Genomic DNA, 16,022 nt, shown 5'->3' with positions numbered 1-16,022 from the left:
TTCAGTGGTTTTTGTAGATTCCCAGAGTTGTGCAGCTATCATCACAATCAGGTTTTAGAGCCTCACCTGTTAGTTGCCAACCCCCAGCCCCCCTGGCTCTAGGCAACCACTACTCTACTTTCTGTGTCTATACATTTGCCTGGACATTTCATATAAATGATCTCATAAAATATGTGGTTGTTTGTGGGTCACTTCCATCACTGAGCATCTTGTTTTCAAGGTTTATCCACATTGTAGCATGTATTGGTACTTAGCTTCTTTTTATGGCCAAATAACATCCTTTTTTATGAATGATACCACATTTTGCTTCTCCACTCAGTCTGTGGATAGACATCTGGGTCGTTTGCACTTTGGAGCTATTGTCCTGTGTGATGTGTTTCTGCGTGGACACGTGTTGACAGTTTTCTCTGGTGTATACCTAGGGGTGAAATTGCTGGGTCATGTGGTAACAACAGGCTTAACCATTTGGGAAACTGCCAGACTGTGCTCCACGGCGGCCTCCCGGCTGCCTCTTGCACAGGCTTGCCTTTAAGTGACAGGGCTGGGAAGGAGGTCAGACCACAAAGTCTATGTGAATCGCCTGTTTTCAGAGTCAACTGTTAAAAAGCAGCGTTAAAAAAAATAAATAAATAAATAAATAATTTTTAAAAAGCAGTGTTAAGACGGCTTCACCGTTGAGCCTTTGGCTGTTGCAGAGGGCAATTACTGCAGGAGCCCCAGGACGCTGCCGTGAGTGCCGGTCAGTCCTGTGCCTGCAGAGCAGCTCCCTCTGCACGTCAGCTCACAGGCTGTGCTACTAGTGAGGTGCTGCACTAAACCCAAAGGTTCAGGGCACGAGAGAGGGGCAAGTGTGACCCATGGTGATGACGGCTCTCAGGAGAGGGAGGGCAGGGTTTCGAGCCTGGCACAGGGGAGACGGGTGAGAGAGAAAGGGGTGGAGAAGAGAGCCGGGTCGGGGGCTGTGTGGTTTGGGGTAAGTCCCTAAGTGACTGTGGCTAACTCTGCTCTCTGTTCTTTGGTTGCAGACCTGGCCGAGTGCAAGCTGGTTTCCTTCCCCATTGGCATCTACAAGGTCTTGCGGAACGTCACTGACCAGATCCACCTCATCACGCTGGCCAACAACGAGCTCAAGTCCCTCACCAGCAAGTTTATGACCACATTTTGTCAGCTCCGAGGTAGGCCCCGACCAGCGCAGGCCGGGAGGGCATGGCCAGTCCTGGTCCTTCAGGCCCCAGCCCGGTCTACATAGTGTCCGCCGGGGCCAGCATCTGGTTGGCGACACTCAGGAAATCATTCCTGAGGGAGACTTCATGGCTGGACCTGTGTGCTCCCTACAGCCGGGAAGTCTCTAAGTGATGCTCCTACCTCTAGCTGGCTGTGAATTAGATCCATCGTGGCAAGGGTGTGGGTCCAGGAGTGATTGTCTTGTTTAGAAGAGAGCAGCAAATCGTGTGGGGTCCTGAGCCCCACAAGTAGTTACCTTTTTTAAAAAAAAGATTTTATTTATTTGTTCATGACAGACAGAGAGAGAGACAGGCAGAGACACAGGCAGAGGGAGAAGCAGGCTCCCCGCAGGGAGCCCAATGTGGAACTGGATCCCAGGGCCCCGGGATCATGCCCTGAACTGAAGGCAGACGCTCAACCGCTGAGCCACCCAGGCATCCCAAATAGTTACTGCTCAGTAGACGTGAGCAAGCCCCTTTCCTACCCTGCCACCCTAACACTGGTTTCCTGTGCTGCTGGCTTGGTTCAGGAGTGATGGATGTTGGTGTATCCTATACTGGGCACACACACAGCAAGTGGACAAGGGTGCTTGGCAGGGAGATGGGCAGGAGGCCAGCAGGTGGGCATTGTGGATTCTCTTGAAACGGCCCCTCCAGATGGGCAAGCAGGATGCGGTGGCTGCTGCGGTGCCCACTCCCGGCTCCATAGAGCAGCCCCTCTATCCTTCCACGAGAATCCACTGCCGCTCAGTGAGCCATAGGGTAGGAGAATTGGGGAGGGCACAGGGGGCATGGGGGAGGTGATTCCTGTCTTCTGGAATTCTCTTTGGTAGAGGCATGGAACGGGTCTCAGGGCCTGCTTGGAGAAACCAGTAAATGAAATGCTGATGGAGCAGGAGAGACATGAGCCAGCAGACCTCACTCGGCCAGCCGATCTGAGGCCTCCTAGAGGAGGCAAGGGCCTCAGGCAGAGCCCAGAGGGGCGAGGGAGGCATGAATTGACAAACGCAGCTGCCCAGGGACAAGAAACAGCTTGTATAGTGCTCAGGTGCAAGTTACAGGCAGGGCCTGCAAAGGCCACCGACTAGCTGCAAGCACAGGGGCCAAGGAGGATGGATTGATCTGTGTAGTTGTTTCTGAGATGCGCTCAGGACTCACTGCGTCTGTGCCTAAACCTCTGGGAGGTGGAGGATCCTGGGCAACACTTGGCTCCTGGAAGCCCCGTGGACACTTTTGACCAGGTTAACTTTACCCATTCTTCCTTTTCTGGTGGCTGCTGCTCTGCACAGATGAGATGGGGCCTCATGGCCAGCAGGCCCTGTGGACCACAGCTCTCAGCCCTGGCAGAAATTAGAATCATGTGAGGAACTTTTCTACAAACATAGTTGCCTTGGCTCTACCCCATGACCGTTGAGTCAGAATGTCTAAGTATGGGCCTGGGCCTTGCGCATGTCTTGGAAAGCCTGTTCTATTCATCCTGAAGTGCCGAGGTCGAGGCCATGGCCTAGGGGTTATACATGCAAATACCTAAGAGATTAGCATGTCAGTGATGAGCGTCTGGGCATGAGAGTGGTGGGGACTGTGGCAAACTAGAACGTGCCATGCTCAGCTTCTGCCAGAGGAGCCCTGAGAGTGTTCTGCTTTATTCGATAGAAACTAGATGGGGGGTGGGGGTTATGTGGATCTTACCAATTTTTATATAACATGGAACCTAATAAAACACACTTGCACAGTAGATTTAGCCCATGGGCCATCAATCTCCCATAATATATTAGAGCTGTCTCTGTCATGTCCTTTCATGGATGGACAAGGAATGTTGGGGAGAGGAGGCTCGTCAGGCATCTCAGAGCAGCACGCCTACATCGTCCACCGTGCAGGCCAGAGCTGCCTTTCCAGGCCACTCGCGTCAGCTCAAGGGCCCTCTAGAAATATTTGCTTCCCAGAGGAGGGCAGAAAGATGGAAAATGGATAGTGGTGGGGGGTTAGCTCAGACCCCTAGGAAGGGCAGTCAGGTAATGAGCTGCCTTTGGGTAAGCAGAGCGTTCATTTGTGTTCCCTTCATTTAGCTTTCCCTTGAGCCCCTGCTGTAATCCAGACCCGTGTTTAGAGGCTGGGGAACAGAGACCAGTAGACCAGGTCTCTCCCTAAAGGAGCCCAGGGTTGCAGAACAGAGTTGTTAATAACCCCAAGTCCCATGATGCCGGTGTAGACAACATGCTGAGACCGCTGGGAAGAAAGCTTCATGCTCCCTGCGAGTGGCCTGGGCAGCGGGTGGGCACAGAAGCAAAGACTTTCAAAGGACTTGACATTTGGCATTGCCTTGGGGGATGAATAAAGAGGCCTTCTCCAGGGGACACAGTGACACATGCCAGAGAAATGTGCCCGGAGCCCCCAGGCATGTGTGCCTTAGCTATGGAAACGTCTTTATCATAATACCCTTCCGGTCAGAAGTCCATTGAAGGATGCAATTTGAACTCCCTCCGTGCAGCTGGCATCTCCTGACTCCCCCGCACTGGCCTGGATTACAAAAGGAAAGCTGTGCTGTGCGTGGTAATTAGACTTTGCAGATGTGGTGATGGCGGCAGCAGATCCAAGAGCTGGTGACTAGGGGCGGGGAGGCGCTAGTGCTGAGAGCTGCACCTGGCTCCCAAAGAGATGGCTCTGGGCCCCAGCCTTTATTTATGGTTTCTCTTTCAAATAGAAAAACTCTCTCCTTTTATGTGCGAAGGAGAAGCTTAAATAGGCTTTGCTGGCTTGCCAGCTTCCTCTTCTTGCTTCTTGCCGAGGAGGTGGACTGCCTTGATGCTGGGGAGAAAGCCCTCTGCCTACTTCCCACCTGCCTCATTGTGTCCTGGGGGTGCCCTGGGGACTATCTTCTACTGGGCTTATGGCCCCCGCAGAGTTGGGTCATCTTTAAATTATTCCATCCCTTTATACCCTTCACCTATTTTATAGACAAAAAAACAAAACCTGAGAAAGCCTGTGGCACAAATGGGATCTGTCCATAGGGCAGGTGTGTCCTGTGGTGTGGATTTCATTGTCTGACTCTGGCTCTCCTGTCCTCTCTTCTCCTATGTCCCTATCTCCACACTTCCTCCTGATACCAGTCATTGAACCCTTTTTATTGATTGTGTCTTGGGCCTGCCAGGCCCCAGGTGTGTGAGACACACCTGTGGAAGTCAACAAAGACCATGCAGATGAGAAGCAGAGGCTGTTTATTCAGAACTGGCTCTAGCGGAGGAGCCAGCAGCTGTCACAGGCATTTGGCAGAGACTCAAAGGCAGGCAGAGGTGGGGGATAAAAGGGAAGCCTGTGCCCCAGATCGGAGGCCTTTGGTGGAAGGGGAGCTTGATGCCGGCCAGCTCCCAGCAGGTATCCTATGGGATTGGTTAGGGTGCATTTTAGCTTTTTCCAGGTGACCCACAGTTGGAAGTTGGAAGAAAAATTAGAGAAACTGTCAGTTGACAATCAAGGCCTGGCTACCTGGGCTGATTGTTACGGGAGCATCATTTGGCTTCCTGGACTGTCAGTGGAGATGGCTGGTCCCTGCAAGCGTGGCCTAGAGCAGATTGGCTTCCTGGCCGGTCCCCACCGCTGATGGGTTGGTTCCCCGGGCAAGGTGCTGCAGGTTGTGAGCCGGAGTTCTGTTTTTATATTTGGCCTGGCCATTGTCTGCATGTCTATTCAGTCACTCACAGCCTGCCTTTCAACTCAATTCAGCAGCTCCGCAGGAGCACCTGTTGTGGCCCTGCTGTGGGCACGGACAGATGAGTAATAACCTGAGGGTCCGAATTTGTGGGGCACTTAGCCCTCAAAGCTTCACTCAGAGGGCCTGACATGTGTCATCTCCGTTAACCCTCCTAGTCCTGGCTCTTTAGGGTAGGTAGGACAACAAGGACCTAGACACAGTCTCTGAGGAGTCTCCAGTCTCTCAGGGGAGGCAGGTGTCCAAGCAGACACCCACCTTAACGCACGGGAGGGGCGACACAGCAGTTGTTCGCTCAAAGTCTGGTGGGCATGTGGAAGTCGAGTCTGCCCTGGGTGGGTGCGTGTACCAGTTCGCTAGGGCTGCCAAATACAGTACCACAACCCAGGGGTACCAGGGAGCTCAACAACAGGCATTCGTCGCCCATAGTCCCAGAGCCTGGGAGTCAGACATCAGGGTGGAAGCAGGCTTGGTTTCTCCTCAGGCCTCTCTCTCCAGCTTGGGGGTGGCCACTTTCTCGCAGTGTCCTCGAGTGGCCATCCCGTGCACGTGTGTTCCCACAGTCTCTGTATGTCTTCACTTCCTCTTCTTGGGAGGACCCTGGTCAGATTGGATTAGGGCCACCCTGACAGCCTCACTTGAACTTGAGCACCTCTTTAAAGACCTCACCTCCAAACGCAGCCACCCCTGTGAGGTTCTGGGGGCTAGGGCTTCAATATAGGAAATTGGGGCATTGGACATCATGCAGCCCAAAATACTGGGGAGTCAGGAACCTCCAGGGAGAACGGCCTAGAAGGGTCAGAAAGGGGAAACTGCCATGGCATCTTTCAGGAAGATGGGGGTGTGCTTGGGAAATAGACAAAAATAAAAACATTACAAGACTGTTAGAAAGCAGGGGGATATGGTGTGACGTCAGCAACTGGCCCGAGCGAATGAGTGGTCCTCAGAGAGTCCACCAGGAGGGAGCCCGGGCAAGTGACCCAAAAGCAGCGGTAGACAAGGCGGAGGTGGGTGTGTCTCCTTCTGCTTCCTGCTTTGTCCCGGACCCGCTGGCTTACCTTTTTTTTTTTTTTTTTTTAGCTGATGGCACTTTAGCTGATAGATGAAGAGAGAGAGAAGAGGGCATCTGGAGGTGTGCTGGGAAAGCAGGGCAGAACTGAAGCCTTGCAGTGGTCAATTGCGTGCTAGCGTCTTGGTTTTAGTCTAGGATCAGGCATGTCTACTCTGTTGGGTGCACATCCTCTGCTCCCTCTGCACAGCCCACCCCTGGAACAGTGTGGGCCAGGAGGGTCTGTCTCTCCTGAGTCATTCACAGCTGCTGACGATCAAGAGCTCCTACCTGATACCGTGTTAGTGATCAGATTGTGGCCTTTTGCATCAGTTTTTGCCATTGGGCTTCAAGGATGCCTGTCCTCTAGGGAGCCGAGCTCAGTGGGCCAAATGCCAAGCTCTTAGTGACCTCTGTGTGCACGCTTATGGGCAGTAGGTCAGCCCTCCCGAGCAGAGAATTAAAGGAATCCCAAGTGTTATGGGTTTTAGCATCCGTAGGATGGAATTGCAGAGGTAGAAGCACCAAGGCCAGCATTTTAAGGCTGTTGGTCTATCCTAGGAGGTCATCAAGCCCTGATGTTACCCTGAGCCTGGGACCCAGCACGGTGAGGAGCAGCCCGCCTTGTGGTCAGGCTGTACCAGGACCTGCAAGATGGGAGGCTGGGCTGTTTGTTGTGCAAGGTACAGACACCAGTTCTGGGGCGTGCTGCCTTATGTTTCCCTTGATCCTACTCTAGCCCCCTGGCTGTGGCTGGATGCGGCCAATAGGGATTAGAGAAGAGAGAGAAGAGACACAGTGAATATACCCCCTTGGCCACCTCCCCATGAGGTCCACCTCGAGGGCTGTGCCCCTCGTCCCGAGGTCACCTCCCTCTAGGCAGCCTCCACACGACTCTCTCATCCCAGGGTTCCTGTGGGTGGTGACAGCTCCCTGCTCTGAACCTAGGGCTCCTACACGATCTCTTGAGGTACCCCCACAGCTCCCTATACCTTTGTAAACAGCTCATTGCAAATAAACCCTCCATGGTTATCCTAATTTGAGTGTGCCATCTGTTTCTGGTTGGCACCCTGACCGCTCTTTGCCACTTGTTAGCTCTGTAAGAATGGGCAGGTTGTTGAGCTGCTCCGTGCCTCAGTTTCCCCCTTGGTGTTGTGGGATAATAAAGGTGAAGGCTCTACCTCCTAGAGCTCCTTGGAAGATTGACTGAGTTCATCCCTGTACAACCTGGCTCTGAGATTTAGAAGTGTCCGTCCCCACTCTGCCCTTCTTACCCTCTTCCCATACATTCCTCTAGTCGTTACAAGACTCTAAGGCTTCATTCGAGGTTCCTGTTATATGTTTTGAGTGGGCAATGGATGCACACAGTACAATATTCCAAGGGTCAGAGAGGGACATAGGGAAAAATAAGTCTCCCTCTGATCCCTGTCCCCAGATAGCCATTTCTTCCACCCAGAGGCAGCTACTTCCCAGTCCTAGAGGTAATCTGTGCCAACGTGAACCTAAATGTACCTATAGGCCCTATATCACAATGGGCCAGCGCTGATAGAGCACTTTGCCAGTATAAAATCATTTAAATCTGTGCAACCCTGCGAGGTCAGTAGTGTTCTCGTCACGTTTCAGATGAGGAACCTGAGGCAGAACGGGGATCTGGAACTTTCCCAGGGCCCCAGAGCGAGAAAGAAGGGGTCAGGACAGCAGGTCCACAGCCAGGCCCCTTTGTAGAGTGTGTGCCCTGCTCTGTAACTTGTCTCTCCCACTGAGCAATATATTTTAGCAAGTGGCATACAATGAGAGTCACCTTGTTCTTTTCATGAGGCAGACGGTTAGCACTTTGCTTTAATTACTTCTAGACTAGACCCAGTTAGAGTTTTCTCGACCTTTCCTGTGTCCATGTAGATGTGGCTTTTGGAAACTTCACTTTTGTCTCTTCGGCCCTCTGTCTGCTGTGGACGGCAGCCGTCTTTGTGCTCAGCATGGGCCAAGGGAAGGACACCTATTTGCCTCACCCCAATGACTGGCTGCCCTGTGGGGGGCCCCTTGCAGGCAGCAACATGATTGCTCATTGATGCAGGGTCACGGCCGAGATGCTGGTGGATCCTCAGCGGGCAGGTATTTTTGGAGCTGGCACATTCCCTCGCTGCCTGGCTACATAATTACTGCAGACCGGCCTCATCTGTGCTTTCATGGAATCAGCAGGCTTCCTCTGTCCGCTGAGGTCAAGCCAAGGCCTCTGAGTCAGACCTGGCAGTTGCCCAAGATGAGGATGATGCGGAAATAATAATAAGAACTTGGGGAAGGAGAGGTCCATTAAACAGACACCGGAAACCACACTTCAGTAGGGTTAATAAATAAGGGAATGTCATGATGGGCTGTTCTCAGGCTGTGGACAGCCGTGGGAGCCGGATGGAACAAGGTCTCCTCCCAGAGCCCCTGTCCATCCTGGGAGCCTAGGTTGTTCGACTGAACTGTGGCATAAGAGAGCAGAAAGAAACACATGGGGCCAGCCCCCACTGACGCAGCCCCCTGGCACCAGAAGACCACAGCCCTCTGTGTCTCAAGAGAGAGGCTGGGGAGGCCTGGGCATTGTTGTGACACCACATGTATAAGAGTGTACCATGGCCCCAGGGGTGAGAAGTAGGGCTAGCCGTGGCTGCTGCTGTGGGTTGTTGGAAGCTTAGCACACCAGCCCATCAGGTGGCTTGGCTCTTGCCATACTTCTGTTCTTCCTCTGAAGTAGAGACAACAGAGATAAGCTCAGGCACCCAGGGTGGGGTCACAGAAAGTGTTGGAGCTAGACGGGACTAGGACTTGGACAGGTATGGTGGATTTGATCCCAAGAAACCTGTGCTCTTTGCCCTCCCCTCATGAGGGGGGCCTAAAGGCTGCTGTTCCGTGGTTTGGTTCCCACTCAAAACTTACCAAGTCTATTGTAAACAAGTTGCACTCATTAACTTCACATAAATTCTCTAGGCCGGGATCCCTGGGTGGCGCAGCAGTTTGGTGCCTGCCTTTGGCCCAGGGCGCGATCCTGGAGACCCGGGATCGAATCCCACGTCGGGCTCCCGGTGCATGGAGCCTGCTTCTCCCTCTGCCTGTGTCTCTGCCTCTCTCTCTCTCTCTGTGTGACTATCATAAGTAAATAAAAGTTTAAAAAAAAAAATTCTCTAGGCCCAGATGATTTCACTGGAGAATTCTATCAAACATTTAAACAAAAATTAACATCTATTTTATATAGATTTTTCCCAAAAAGTGAAGAGAAGAGCTTGCTTTCCAACCTGTGATATACAGCCAGTAGTGCTTTGATTTCAAATTTAGATAAAGATGATACGAGAAGAAAACTATAGGCCAATGTCTCTCATAAACTAAGTAAGACAAAAATTGTCACTGATCAAATACAGCAAAGGATAAAAAGAATTCTACGCCATGACCAAGTGGGATTTGCTAATTTTTCCAGATGTGCGAGTTTGGCTCAACATTTGCAAAGCGCTTGAAAAATCGATGTTTTCTATCATATTAAAGGTTAAAGAAGAAGAATCATACGATCCTATCTGTTGACTAGGAATACAAGAGAAGTGCTGTAAATTGGTAAAGAATATCTATAAAAATCGTATAGCTGGGCAGCCCTGGTGGCTCAGCGGTTTAGCGCCACCTTCAGCCCAGTGTGATCCTGGAATCCTGGGATCAAGTCTGACATCGGGCTTCCTGCATGGAGCCTGCTTCTCCCTCTGCCTGTCTCTGCCTCTCTCTCTCTCTCTCTCTCTCTCTCTCTCTCTCATGAATAAATAAATTAAAAATCTTAAAAAAAAATCCTATAGCTAACATCAGACTTAATGATGAAATCTTTTCCCTGTAAATTTGAGAACAAGGTCATGATATTTGCCCTCATCCGGAAAGTTTTAACTATTGCAGCAGGACAAGAAAAGAAAGGAAGGCATATAGATTGGAAATGAAGAAAAATAAAACTGCCCCTATTTGGGGCATCTGGGTGGCTTAGTCGGTTAAGCATCTGCCTTCAGCTCGGGTCATGGTCTCAGGGTCCTAGAATCGAGTCCCAGGTGAGGCTCCCTACTCAGCGGGGAGTCTGCTTCTCCCTCTTCCTCTGCCCCTTCCCCTGCTCGCACTCTCTTTCTCTCTCTCTCTCTCAAATAAATAAATAAAATCTTTTTTTTTAACTGCCCCTACTTGCACACAAAATGATTGTCTGCATAGGAGACTCCAAGGAATCTATAAAAAAAACAAAAAGCAAACCCTCCTAGAACCCATCAACGAGTTCAGCAAGTTCCCAGGGATACAAAATCAACAAAACATGCACACTCATTCTCGAAATGCTTCCCCTGGCTTCCTCTTTCACGTAGAGTAAATCCACTCTCTTCCAGAGGTCTCTGAGGCCCTGCCTAACCTGGTTCCGGCCTCACCTCTACTATGTTCTTCTTTCACTCCCCTGTCCTGGCACATTGACCCTTCCGTGTTCCTTGGATGTGTTACATCTTTCCTACTTCTGGGCCTTGTACTCATGATTTCCTGATAGCTTCCCCCCGGGCTCTTCCCTTCTCATCCTTCGCTCTGATCTTAAGTGCCTTCCTAGCAATATGAAATAATCTCACTTATTTATTTGTCTCTCTCCCTCCACCCCCGCTCTCATGTGTAAGCTTGTTAGGGGGAGGCACTAGTATTCCCCGAAGTCACACAGTAGTTGCCCCATGGCAGGTGCCCAGTGAGCGTGGGTTGAGCAAGGGACTGCAAGCTGTTCTCGTGTCACTGTGTCTCAGTGACTTTGCTGTAAGTCATGTGTCCAGGCTACATTCACCTTCTCTTATTTTCCCTTTCAATTCCTGCTGTAATGTTAGCTTTCAGTTTTGTTTCCAGAAAAGCCTTCAGAATCCAAGAATTAAGTCTCATGGCTCTTGTACCTCCCTAACAGAAAGAATTCCATCGATTGAGTGCTTTTACTTTTCAAAGAGTATCCTTTTCATGTCCAAGTGGAGGGCTGAGCATCCAGGGGGTGCTTGAGAAATGATCTTCATCATGCGGCACGTCTGCCAATCACAGCACTCTGTCAGGGCATCCTCATAGCCCTGCTGTACTTGGGCAGGGAAGACCTCCTCAGGGGGCCGATCACAGGGTGGGGGGCCCACGACACAAGAGGAGATGGACCAGAAGCAGGTCAGAAGCAGGGATTTGCTGAGTATCTGCTCTGAGAATAGGTACTTCAGGGTTAGGGAAGCCACACTGGAGAAAGCTGGGTACCCCGAGTGGCCCACTTCTCTCGGGGAATCTGGCTGGGGTTCAAACCCAGGTTTGGGAGTTGGGGGAGGAAAGTCAAATATCTGGAGGAGAGGTTGAAATGTGACCTGGGATGAGTTACTTTATGTTTCTGCAAACTGGGGCTAATGGGTTAGGAGAAAATTAAAATGCTAACTGCAGGCGCACCCCAAGAACAAGCACCTGGAGCCTAGCAATGCCCAAGAGCTGCTGGCTGGCCTTACTGATTTTTTGTTAACCAGCCCCAGACCCCGTGTCCAGCAGAAGAGCCCTTTCCTGGAATCCTCCCCAACTCAAGTCTAGCACCTCCACACTTAGCCGACATAGTGGAGCCTGAGTCACCCGAGTGGGCGGACACTGCCTCGCCAGTGCACCCCCGTTGAAGCTCAGTGGTGGAAAGCCTCCCCTTCTATCCAGCCTCCATGTAGCCCCTGTGATGACCCTAATGCAGTGAAGGACTGGACCGCTGAGGGAGCAAGCCCAGCAAGCCCAGCCAGCCCAGCCACTACTCCCTCAGCACCTTTTGCTTTTCAGAAAAGCTTCTGAGCTGTGGGAGAGGCCACTTTCCAGGCAGATCCATCCCCTCCTCCTAGTAGCTGAGCCTTCCCTCAGAGCCTGCCTCGCTAAAAGAAGGCCAGACTTCAGAGAGCAGCCTTCCCCGGGGCACAGGAAGCTGGGGCCAGGGGTGATTTCGTATTTACAAGTTTCTTAATCTTTAGAGCAGTGATCTCCAGAGGAGGCACCAAGCAATAACTTGAAAACTGCCTCAGCCCTGTGGAGTGAAAAAGGCAGGTCTCAAAAGAGTCTATAGTCTGTAGTTGCATTTGTTTTTTTTTTAAGATTGATTGATTTCAGAGGCAGAGGTGGGACCGGGGAGGGCAGAGGGAGATGGGATGCAGACTCCCTGCTCTCATGGGGCTCCATCTCCTGGGAGATCATGACCGGAGTCAAAACCAAGAGTCCCAGTACCCCTGCATTTTTGTTTTTTTAAAACAATACCTGTGGGGCACCTGGCTGGCTCAGTTGGTTAAGCGTCTGCCATCTACTTAGATCATGATCCCGGGGTCCTGGAATCGAGCCTTGCATCAGGCTTCCTGCTCAGCAGAGAGCCTGCTTCTCCCTCTCCCTCTGCTGCTCCCCCTCTGCTTGTGCATGCTCGCTCGCTCTCTCTCTCTCTCTCTCTCTCAAATAAATAAATGAAATCTTTTTAAAAAATAGAACAATACCTGTCTATCCATCTGTCTGCCCATCTATCCATCCATCTGTGAGTATGTACATGGAGAAATACCGAAGAAGAATAGCAAACAACTCTGGTGCTGTCTAGGGGTAGAAGTACATGAGATTTTCATTTTTCTCTGTTCCACATTTTTGGGATGTCTATATTTTTACAATGAGCATGCACTGCTTTCATAAGCAGAAAATGCATTTGGGGTTAAACCATATCAGTCAGGATAGCCAGTGGATCACATTTGGTTTTTGTGATAGTTATCAGCACTGCCCAATGCTAGGCTACCTGCCACCTTCAGGAACGATCAAGGACTGGACCATGACTTGTCTTGAGCATATAGCTTCCACAGTAGCACAGACAGTGTCTATGTACAGATGTTCCCTGCGTTCCTTCCGATTTACAGATAAGGGAAGGGGGACCTTTCCTTTCCTCAGGGAAGGTGGGTGGGGTGGGGACACATCCAGATACCAAGATAGGACCAGGACTGGGGGAGCAGAGTCCGAGGAAGGCTGAAGACACTTCTGTGGGAAGCTCAGTTGGCACATCCTCAGGACAGAAGAGCAGCGTGAGCCACTCTGCTGGGGAGCCATGTCAGGATCAACCAGGGGCTGCTCCAGAGCTGGGGAGCTGGAAAGCTTTTCATCTGATTGATGTTGTTTTAATATATGCTCAGTGTGTCCTGCCAGGTCCCTTTCCTGCTGTTTAGCTTTTCTCTATATCTCTGTCTTTCTCCAGCTATGACTCAAGGGCTCTGCATATCTCCTTCCCTCACATGCTCTTAGAATGAACACATCCAGAGGCTTTTGCAGGATCACAGCCCCTCCTCTTCGGGCTGGGGGAGGAACAGGAGGACAGGAGCCCCCCTCTTCTCGTAATGCTCAATACACATTCCTTGAGCCGAGCCTGGAACTACCCAACAGTGCTTATGGCTCAGTGAATGCTAAGACCTGCCCCTAATCCAACCCCTGCTTTCTCCAGTTCCTGGTCACCCAGGGCAACAGGCTACCACGCTTCTACGATGTAGGTTTACTTGACTGTGAAATGATTTATGTCATTTTTCTTTCCTATACCTTAGGAAAGGACAGAGTTAAATATTTGAGCACCTACTATATGCCAGGCACAATAGACATATCATCTCCTTCAATTTTCCTAGCACATCAGAGGTGAGTTTTATCAGCTCTTTTTTAATTCATTATTTTTAAAAAGATATTTATTTATTTATTTATTTATTTATTTATTTGAGAGAGAGTAAGAGAGCAAGCACATGAGCAGAGGGGAGAGATAGAGGGAGATGCCAAAGCAGACTCCCCACTGAGCAGGGAGCCCGATGTGGGGGTCTATCCCAGGACCTGGGGATCATGACCTTAGCCAAAAGCAGTCACTTAACTGAGCCACCCAGGTGCCCCTCATCTCTTTCTCTCTCTCTCTCTCTCTCTCTCAAGAGATGAAAGAAAGGACTCAGGTTCAGTATTTGCCCAACGAAACACAGCTAGCAAAGTGGGGCAGCTAAAATCTGACACTGGATCTGTCTAGCTCCAAAACACCATGGGCTGTCTCCAAAAGGGTGGGCGAAGGATTCATAAGTAGAATCTATTGCAGAGGGTGGTTGCTCTGAGATTGGAGAGTCTCAAAGCCTGACAGACCCGGGAAAAGCTTACTCTTACAAGATTTACAAAATGCCAAGTCCCTACATGTCGAGGCCCCAGGTATCAGAAGGCCAAGACTGCTCTGTCACCCAGCATAGTTAATTAAAAAGTAAAAGTCCAGCAGGGCATTCCTGCCTCCAGAAAGGTTTGCTCAAGAACCACTCAACAGCAGGCTCTTCTTCCTAAGCTCTTTTAACCCTCATGACTTTCCATTTTGACTCCATTTGGTTGGACCCCATTCTGGGAAAGGGCAACACTCATTTCTATCAAATCAGAGACTAATTACTCACATTCATGCACCCCATGCATAATGCAGGGTTAGCCCGTGCCAGGCTGGGAGCAGCGGGAAGAATTTGTGGCATTTGTGGTCACATTAGCCTATGGCAATCCACTGGTTCCTTATTTGTCAAGGCTTTCCCCAGCGCCCTCTCTGTGTCAGGCCTTGTGCTGGGCACCCGGGTGGGATACAAGGATGAACCTCACTGATCCAAACCCTTAAGGGTTCTGGTCTGGCCTTGTCCTAGTTTGGTAACTTGGCTTCAGTCTTTTTCCTTGGAGCTCAGCTGGGACCTGTTCTAACACGTTTCATGGACCTTCCCCAGAGCATCACTGTCCTTGTCACTGGGTCTTGCGAACGCTGCCCACCTGCTGCCTGGGGTTCTCATGCCTCCATGGCCAGCTCTACCTGGTTCCCCATTTGCTGTTCCTTGGCCCCTGCCCTCTCTTTCTGACCCAGTGGTACCTGTTACCCACAGTATAAAAGCAGTGCCCCGTTGGTCTGGACTGTGTCTGTGAGACTTTGGAGCCAGGCCACACATGCACCCACTCCCCATCCTCAGTATGATCACCCCCACCCTGGATGTAAGCAGCAGGTGCCAACAGCCTACAAGGCAAGCCTATTTGAGGTACAGGAAAGAAGGCCCCTCTGGTCATTCTGGGTATCTCTGTTCAAGGATGTCATGGCCCCTACACCAGCCTCAGGAATGACATCTAATCTGCTACCCTGAGCAGGGGGAATGATGTTGAGGGCTTCCCAGACTGGCCATGACCCTCGGGTTTTGTGTTCAGGGCACTGGGCAGAGCCTTCTTGCAGCTCACTTTCCCAGACTAGATGGCCTGACTCCACCATCCCTGAGCTGACTGATGGCAGGTTGTTCCTGCCCTGAGCAGCAGAACGGCAGGCAGGTGAGGCTCCTGCTAGTCAGGGATGCTCCCTCAGAGCCCCCTATGCTCGGAGCAGGCCTCTGAGACACCCCCCTCCCAGGGAGCACCCTCCTGTCAGCTTTCGTGATCCCATTGGCCCTGACTATTCAGGCTGCACATAGAGGCAAGCTCCTCAGAGGCTCTCAGAAGTTGTCTGTCGCACTGGATGCTTTTGCATTTCTGAGCCACTTTGGGACTGTCATTAGACTCAGGCCTAAAATGGTTTCATAAAAGGTTCTTTAAAAAAAATTTTGTATATATAGTGATTTAAAACATGTCAAAAATTGAGGATAACAAAACCAAGAAGGGGAGATTCTCTTCCCCACACCCTGCACCAGTTACCCCAGTCGCCACCACCCCCCACTGTGGGTTCTGGCCCTGGGGTGTCAGGGAATAGGGTCAGCAGGTGGCAGCAAGGTCAGCAAGCTCACATGCTATGCCGCTGTGATGCTGGGGCCTTGCTTCTCGACTCTCCACTGCTCGTTGCTGCAGACACCTGCTCCCCAAAAGCCTCAGGATTCCGCGAGGCTATCCAAAGCAGTAGAGGACGGTCTTGTGTTCACTGTAGCTTCAGGCAAAGAACATTTTCTTCTAAGCCCAAGTTAAAGTGGTTAAAAATACAAACCTAGCAGCTAATTCCTTCCTATCTGGATTCCTCCATTTACCGGGTGCCTGACCTGGTTTGCTGTATCTGTCTTCCTGT

General features: G+C 51.0%; 1 protein-coding gene across 2 annotated transcripts in view; it reads left to right on the top strand.

The window, feature by feature from the left end:
- The window catches only part of LRRC20 (leucine rich repeat containing 20), an 84,954-nt gene that overhangs the window by 35,834 nt on the left and 33,098 nt on the right, over nucleotides 1-16,022 (top strand). For both annotated transcript variants that reach the window (XM_038534211.1, XM_038534212.1), the window contains one exon: nucleotides 1,026-1,175. In XM_038534211.1, coding sequence (XP_038390139.1) covers nucleotides 1,026-1,175 — 150 coding nt within the window. The remainder of the gene's footprint in view (nucleotides 1-1,025; nucleotides 1,176-16,022) is intronic.

This window comes from Canis lupus, chromosome 4 (genome assembly GCF_011100685.1).
Source record: "Canis lupus familiaris isolate Mischka breed German Shepherd chromosome 4, alternate assembly UU_Cfam_GSD_1.0, whole genome shotgun sequence".
Taxonomy (NCBI): Eukaryota; Metazoa; Chordata; class Mammalia; order Carnivora; family Canidae; genus Canis; species Canis lupus.
This window is presented reverse-complemented; position numbering and strand designations above follow the sequence as displayed.